At 45.7% G+C, this 8,940-nt stretch overlaps 2 protein-coding genes across 37 annotated transcripts in view; both read right to left on the reverse strand.

The window, feature by feature from the left end:
* Positions 1-8,940, reverse strand: part of heph (polypyrimidine tract-binding protein 1 heph) — a 327,260-nt gene that overhangs the window by 38,665 nt on the left and 279,655 nt on the right. The window lies entirely within an intron of this gene.
* Positions 6,507-8,940, reverse strand: part of LOC111248821 (uncharacterized) — a 28,860-nt gene continuing 26,426 nt past the window's right edge. For both annotated transcript variants that reach the window (XR_015326313.1, XM_022801816.2), the window contains exon 2: positions 6,507-8,825. Coding sequence is in view for 1 of the 2 variants with exons in the window: in XM_022801816.2 (XP_022657551.1) it covers positions 8,578-8,825 (248 nt within the window). In the remaining variant the exon portion in view is untranslated. The remainder of the gene's footprint in view (positions 8,826-8,940) is intronic.

An 8,940-nucleotide genomic window follows, 5' to 3' on the forward strand; every position in this document is an offset into this window, starting at 1 on the left:
CAATAGCCTTGACGTGACTGACTATTTGCAAGTCCAAAACATGAACGCTTTTCCATAACAACAGCTAGCCCAAGCCAACGCCGCGTAATAAAACAGTCAATCCATGCTCGATGCTTCTGACGTCCACGATTTGCCACACAGCATTAGCAACAACTAACAATTACCTGTCTGTCACACTGGCAAGCAACGAATTTCGTTGCTACATGGTCGCTTCGTCATCGTCCCATACAATAGCTGGAAATGGCCAAGTAAAAGACAGAAAGATGAACGCTCGAGGGGGCGCCACCTACTGATCTGCAGGCTAGCTAAACAGACCAACAGGCGTTCCATCCCGACTCTGGATCTGAGTACCCAAAATAGTTTTCCAAGACATTTAATTCTGTCCTATCTTACCGCATTAGCTGGCCATTGAACCAGTATTTGGACTGCGTCATGACTGCTGTCACATCGACGTCTACCTATTATATCTGTTCATAGAAGAAACACGAAGTGTCAACAAGATTTGCGGAGCAACCGTTTGCCGTTTGAATTGCGTCCTCGTGTATCCCATTTATCGTTTTTGTCATCCATCTGTGGGCGTACGGTTTACATTTCCCGACCAGCAGTTGCAGCTTGAATCGTTGGGTACTACACCTCACGCTGACCGCTGTTAGCATTAACTGTGTTGGCAGTACTAAGCAGGCTCCTGTACTCGAGTCCAGCCTGGGATCTAGCTCGAGACTAGTTGCATAGCGATATAGCGCAGCCAGCATGTCGCTGCCCTGTATTCCGACGCGAACCTTTACTGCAGCCAATCTTCTGTTGGCTCTTTTTTTAACGAGCGACATGACGCACGGGATGACAGTCATCATCGCGCGTTCTGCGAATCTGGTGCTGTTAATAACTATGTAAAGCCAAGTGCGTCTCTTCGCGACTGCTGTCCACTCCGTCGAAGAATAGCGGCCAACCAGAAAGTCACGGTCCACGACCTCGGACTAGTTGGGCGCTTAGGCTAAATGGCGTGAATCACACCCATGTTATTACAGGATGCTTGCGAGCCGCGAAAGAGAATTGCAGTTTGCTATACTAAGCGGACGATTGGATCGCTACTCGTTGTGGCCATCCGCTTTTCTCGGACGCTCGCTTTAACAACGTTACGAAATCGCTTTCACAGATGTTAGCAAACGGGCTGGTGCCCACGAGCGCCGCGCCGGAAGGAACCTTACGCAATTGTCTAATTGTTCACATGGCGGTTGAACTGTTCCAGCTACTCCTATTGCACTCATCAGTAACAACAATGGTGACGATAACTCTACGTTTGTATTTTATCTATAGCAACACATAAGTGATACCAGAAAGAGACGTTTGCCTCGGGGCAAGATGAATACTCCAAAAACCCATTATGTATCAATTCGCAAATCTGGGGTGTTACTCGACACCCGGCCGTCATCGACGGAAAACTATTAACGGCATTTTTGATGTCCACTGCGCGCTGTGTATATCGTGCATAACGCTCATCACCATAACGATAGCTAATGGAAGCAGGGGCTTCATGCCTCGAGTCTATCTACTGTCACCCGTCACCCGTTAGATAACTAGCAATCTGCTCCTATATTCTGTTTAACTGGCTTTTCTTTGCTCGTTACTTTCTACCGGTTACAATAGCCGAGTGCCAAATATGTCTCAATATTCCCAAAAGAAAAACAATCTATTTATTTGACAAGCTTCTTTTTTTACACAGTTCCTATGTCGTGGTGTATTTCACTCAGCTGCGCTTAGTATGCGCGTATCTTAGACGCGATCAGCTCCGACTTGCAGACAACTGCAAATTAAATCTATAATAGGTTTTCACATACATTGTGGTAACTTGCTGGATCCTGCGCTTTGTTGATTCTCGCGGCATGCCATTTCCCCCCTTGTGGATATTTACAGGGAAACAGCACTTCTTTTTTATTGTGTTCTTGTTTTTGTGTCGTATTGTGCTGTGTTGTTATTATTGTTATTACTGTTGTTGTTGGTGAAACCACCAAAGCGATGCCGCCAAATCGTCGTCGAAACAAACAACGAACTGCTAGCGCCGAATCAACAATAAAGGACAGCGCCGTGAGCTCGTTATAGCGTGCCAGTTCATATGGTATAAGTTGGACAAAGCTGAGAGCGTAAACGAAGGTGAACTACCAAGTCCTGCTTTTGCTCGATGGCTGGCGAAGAGCCCTCAGGCGACGAAAACCAAGACGATAAAGACGACGATGGAAATAAGACTGATGCCGCAGGAGAGGCGAACAGGCGCAACGGGAGCATAGGCGGAAAGAGCAAAAAAGCACTGGAAGGGAACCATTCCGACAGGAATGAGCCAAGGTACATACAGGCAACAACAATAACAACAGCTTAAGCAACATGAGTAAAAAAAGCACTAGCTATCACTGCTGGCGGTTTCATTGCTTCCCTTTCGAGCGGGAGTTATGCGCACAGCTCATAGAACCGTCACTATGAACAAGTTTTTTCTATGGGGCAGCTTTACTCCGTTCCGATCTACCGCCGCTGCCATCAACAGCCATTGCAGTGACAGTAGGAGCTGATGGGTTGACGCTCCGTCAGTTGCCCGGCCAGTCGCCGATTAGAAAGACAACGATTCTGGACACCGTGGACGTTGAACGGCGAACCGTTGAAGCCAGCCGAAAAAAACCCTAGCTCAGACAGAACGATCAGGGAGAAACAAGTCAACCGGGAGACGCTCATTCTTATTCAAAATTACTCTTCATCTTTTTTACTTCTTCGAAGAAAGTTATGTTCAACGTGTTCTAGACGACGTCGCCATTACCTATGCGGTGGCAAACAAACAAGCACACAAAACAACAAGGACAGACGCCGCTGATTATAATGCTACTGGAGCACGGCAACGTCTTCGACGCTAGCCAGCGTCAGCGACGAAACGTCTGGCCAAGACCGATCGACCAAATCGTACTTGGCTGGGCGGTAACGACCTGAATGGACTCAAATACTCCACCGAACGCTGCTAGCAGCGGCTAGTAAAACCAGTATTCATCTGGCGCGCACAGGATAACAGTCCGTAGCGTCTGAGGAGGTCCAAGGTGCAGGAGCAAAAGCGCCAGGATGCAAGAGCTCTAATAATAGTAGCAGTGGTCGATAGCAAAGGACAGTGTAACAATGGCATTCGCCAACCAATAAATTCAACCGAAAAATTCACTCGGTGTTGTGCTTGCTCGTTGTTGATTTTTGCCAATGGACTTAAGCCGCTCAAGAACGTCCAAAGCACGCCTAAATTATTAAAAGCGTTCAATTCGATGTACTGTAGCTGGGATAGGTTCTTTCTGACATCTCAAAAATTCTACAGATCCGGGCGTGGAGTTCGGCACTCACTTGAATCCTCCATACCACCACCTTGATGGTAAGACCGAAGAACTAACTGGGTGTGACCACAAAGGACAGACACTACACTGTCCATTGCTGAGAGCGAAACAGCACTCCTTATGACCCTATCAGTACTGGGCGAATTTTACGACGGGTTTTATATTGCTATTATGCTACGCTTTAAGCTCACCGAGCTCGATACAAGCAAGTAAATAAAAGAAACGAATAATAAACAACAGAATTGATAATAGCCGTTAATGCGTAAGTTGCACAGCGAATACCACCCTAAGTTACAGAACGGGACACGTTTGTCTATCGGAGGCGCTGTGCACAACAACAGTAACCGATAGGATAGCCCACATATGATTGCGTAAACTGCTACAGCCTATGTCTAGCTTGTGCGGTACACTGATCAGGTCAAGCTAGCAGCGTTTGGTCGCAGTCGTCATGGGAGAGGACGGTCGAGCCGCGGACATCGGCAAATCACTAGCTGCTACCGCGGTCGCTCGTCGTCGTGACGCTTTCGAGGCGTCACGCACTGAACGCTGTTTGCCAATCGACAGCAGTATCTTTCCGAACAAAAACAACATTCAGGCGGTACACATGAAAGCGATCATACTGAAGGAAGTCCGCTATTGGCAGATATGCACGCATCCGTAAGTTGGACGTCGATGCTGGCTGTGGTGCTCTGTGTGGAAGCGAACAACAGAGATGCCGCCGGAATAACTATGTTTCGCGAATCACCGGGCATCGTCGAATATCCAGCTCAGCTTGACCCGTGGATGGACCACCAATTTCTGCCGCGGACATTCTGACTGCACGAGCACGAATAAAGTAACTCGGCATGAGTCGTCGTCAGCAGCAGCAGCAGCAGTAGTAGTAATATAATCAGCAACATCGTTAACTGCAACGATAACGGCGATCACAGAAACAGCTTCGAAACACAGGAGCTAGCCAGCATTGCCTCTTCCAGAGTCGCCGCCCGCCACGAAGGGCACCCGACTGCCGCCCTTCGCCCAGCCATTGCTAACGTTCCCCTGTAGACAAATGAACTCGGACGGCAAAGTCGCGTTAGCCTTTACCGCCACGTACTTACGTGCAGCCATTCGCTATCTGCAGTGCCTGTAGCGGCTATTCGTTCAAATGAGCAAAGCCAGATCGAGTTCGTCGTTGTAGTCAACGTCCGCGGTGGACTGCCCTACGTTCTGCCGAGTCGATGCATTGCTACGCGGCACCACGCGTGGCTTGCTAAGCAGCTTGCGTCCGAAGATCTGCGGATGCCGTTGCTACTGACGTTGTTGTCGCTGCTGCGCATGTGGCTATTACAGGATTTCAACAACAACCAAAGGCCACCTCGGCAGAGATCGACTCGGTTACAGCTGAACCACAACGGCAAAAGCAAGAATAACACAGATATGTAACCAGCAAACGAGATAAGACGGCAAACGAAGGATCAGCGCCGGCTGACTCACTAGCCGGCTCGGCTCGGCTCGGCTCGCTCGCTCGTTCGATGGATGGATGGATGAATGGATGGATGGATCGATAGAAGATCGTCGGATGTGCGGACGGAAGAAAAACAGTCGAAGAACAGGAGTTCAAAGAAGAGCCTCGTCGAGCAGAATACTTCAATGATTGTTGCTGTCGGGACGCGTCGGGCGCGCACCAAAAACTACAGAAACGAATAAGATCCAGACACCAACGCCACGTTCGTCATAGCCTCGGGATCCGATAGTAGTGCTTTGTTGCTTAATTAGTCTTTGGCGTCTGAGCATGGGAGTCCAGGAGACGGGTTAGCTAGGCACACGCACGAAGCCTAATAAAGGATTCCTTATAGTCTGATATCGATACTGATAAAAACACTGATGAAGACGCGTCTATAACCTCATCTCTCGCATTGAATGAAGTCGCCTCAAAGCCGAGTCGGTCGGACGCCACCGGAACCGAAACGGCGCTCTGTACTGTACGACGAACCACCTTCTAAATGAACATCACGCCAACAAAATCGGCAAAGTGCTGATAGCGGATAGATATATAGCGGAAAATGTCAATGCCTTATAGCCTTCGATATCGTTCAATAATTTGTCACAATTTTAGCCTGTTACCGTGCGCCACCGACGAGATTCGCTGAGCAGAGTGTTCCCAAATAGAATGGCTGCAGACAGCATGGCAGACCCAAAACATTTTCAAAATTGCTCCGTTGATTTTCATATGCGTTATTTTTTAACCTAGCTGCACGTACCAAGCATGTACGTGGCACGTAGCAGGAACCTATATATATATTCCTTCTAAGCGCTTACCTGAAAAAAATGCTTACGAATGAAAACGACATTAGAGAGTAAATCTTTTTAGTAATAATCTACTGGAAATACCCACACGGAACAGTTGCTAAAGGTGACTTTTAAGCATAAGTTATTTGTGTACTCGTTTTTGCTTTGCAATAATGAGACGGTAGTTTGTCGCACTAGATTCTACATAAAAACAGTGCATGTGATCGCGTCCTGCTTTGAATAGGCAAAGCTATAGCGTCCCCGATGCTAGGTTCAATTGATTGCTACAAAGGAACCGCTGTTACAAAAACGATATGAGACGCTATGCGTAAGACACCTTACTGTTCCTTTTGTTTTCGAAAACGAGCACCACTCTCACGTACGTGTTGCTGTCAACAACAATAACGTGTTTCTATGCCACTTTGAAAAATTTGTGCTGGATTTTATCTAATGATCTCTGCACTGGGGTTTCGGACTAGCCGTCATACGTCGACGGAAACGAAGCGGTTTACCGTCAACGAACTATTTCCAGTGAGTCGTCGAATAATGCATAGAGTATAAATTTAACTCGTGCACGACGACATATTGTCTAAACACGTACACGCAGGCACACACTTATTGCAGTAAGCAATGGAAATCAATACCAATCGAACAGCTAGAACGCTATCTAGTTGAACCTGCCGTAGAATGTGTTCTGAGATCGACTTGAGGCAATATGATGCCAACGGGTCAATAAGTTCGTGTCTGATTATAAATGTGCATACGTAATGAATGAACTTGTGCTTCAAGTTATTTAATAAGTTTATTATTTAAGCGTTTCCGTAGTGCATACTGTCCTTGATTATCAAACCTCTCTTAGAACGAAGCTGTTATAATACGGTCCAGAAGCTATTCTGGTTCCGAAATAATGGCCAACTTTGTTCAAAGACTAGGGAAAAACAACGTTAGTTAAGGTATTTAATACCGCGATGCTGAAAGTTATTCATATATAGAAGCGAATTTGCCAGCAGTATCAGGTCTGTCACACCAGAACAAACTTTCGCTGCATTTAAAAACTGAAAATGTCCAACAGTTCCAAACGTTCTCAAATCTATCTAAAATCTTCAAAGTTTGTAAGATAGTTATTTGGCATATAAACAATATTTCTTAGACAACTCTTACATTGTTGTTACAGTGGTAACAATGGTAGTAATCTGCGCCTAGAGTAAGCATTCGTAAGGATACACACAATTGACGACATCTTTATCTGTGGCTGTCAAATGTTACTGTCACATACCGAAACAGCCTCTATTGCCTGGTCGGCTTGGGTTGGCACTTGATCGCGCTCGTCTACTCCCTAAACACCTATACAGACTTAACCAGTCGTGCAGTCAACAGTGGGGTGTCATCCAGGGAACCAAAAACTTACGCTAGACAACCTACCACAATACCCGACCATTCTGTCACAAGCGTGTCCAATATTGAGTATTTGCTAGCAGACAATAAACGTACGAGGGCAAAAATACCGCCTTAATTCGAAGAAACGAACGAACTACACTGAATGACCCGTAGTCGCTTGTTGGTTCGTTTGCGATAAACAACATTCTAAGTTTAGGACTGCAAAATCAATATCGACGCCCGCGACGAAGGCAACAAGCCGAGGTATGCCAATGTCGAACACAGCGCCGCCACAATGACAGGCTAAACGGACCACCCCGCATCAGCAACACTAAAGCCATTAAAAGCTAACATCCGCTGCCTGACAGTGCTATGCCTCGTTAACGGACACACGGTCGATAAATTCTATAGATCAGGTGGCGTATTTTGCATTCTGCTTCTGAACATTAGAGACAATGAAGAAAGCACGTTGCGGGTATCTCTTCTTTGTTCTTGCGGCGTCAAAGAGCAATGGACATGCTACAGATTATAGGACTAAATACAATATCACTACTAAATTCCTTCACGCGCCGTGCGGTGGTCGCGAGCGGCGGCGCGTCACTTTTCGCATGATGACAACAGGTGCACGTCGAACAGCGACAGTGGCTTCGCCAGCAGTTTGACGGCCGAGAATTGTAAAAGGGGACTTTGTACGAACCGCTTTCGACATATTAGCTTTGTACATTGTATATGTATTTTATGCATATAGTGTAAACATGCATGTTGCTACTGATTTTTGGTTCGCGGCCATGGTCCTAGTGGGGTACTGTAGTATGTTCAAGTATTATAAAACATTTTCGGCGACCAGGCCTTGCAGTGGTGACACGTAATACCGGCCAGATGTAATCGTACGTAATTGTCGGCCCTAGGCATTTTATATGAAAGACAAAGCTGCGTGTGCGATTGTCACACAGGGAGAATCTTACTACCGGTAATAGGTGTCTATTTTTTAATGAACATATACCATGATGCATTTACTTACACGAGAAATAAGCAAACACTTAGCAGTGACCAGTTGATCATAAGTTCTAGTTTGTTCAACTGCAGAGTCTATCAATGTTCTTTGTTGCGAGCCTGCAGAAGGCACAGAAGTCGGATTAACAACATGACTCGACGGACCGACCCAACGAAGCATGCAAAGACCCATTGGAACACGGCCGTTATCTGGTCATATCGAAAAACATCGTCATCGAAGGGAAATTCTGTGTGGCAAACTACACCATGGACGATGTATCATTAGCTATTATTCGTACTAACAGATAATATGCTGAATTCGTCGTAGAATACAAATATGAAACAAACACACAAACTAAATACGCAGTATTTACCGTGAAGAAACATGAAAAATACGTAACACGTTTCATTATTATTTGCATTTTATCAGCAATTGTTAAATAATAATAAGTCAGTGACCTGTTTTTTTTTTCTATTGAAAATGCAATTTAGAACAGGACAATTTTTCTTTAATTCATTTTTATACATATTATGAGTTAATGAACATTTTTAAGGTTTGCCTTCTTCTCGTACCCTTGATCTTCAGAATTCAAACCCAGTTTAGCTTTTTCTGATCTTCATCCATTCTACCAGGCCTTTCAACACAGAGCGGTTTAGAGGAAGATTGATTTGTCCCGTTGGATGCCTGCCAACGTGTATCAACCCTTTCTGCAATTTCTTCAGGCAAGGGTCCAGTAAACCAACGGGCATCACTTGTGGTCTTCTCATCAATCCAAGAGGTTGTTGACAAGGCAGGCAAATGTCTATTATGGTACTCTGGCGAAACTTCGCTAAGTGCTAAAACAACAGTGTACCCAGACAACATCGATGTTAGCAACCGTTCCACAAAGGCCTTTTCTGCCAACTGGCAGTTTTCTAACAAAGTTTGAAGCAATGGAAAAACAAATCGTTT

Source organism: Varroa destructor, unplaced genomic scaffold (assembly GCF_002443255.2).
Source record: "Varroa destructor unplaced genomic scaffold, Vdes_3.0 BEIS01000004.1, whole genome shotgun sequence".
Classification (NCBI taxonomy): Eukaryota; Metazoa; Arthropoda; class Arachnida; order Mesostigmata; family Varroidae; genus Varroa; species Varroa destructor.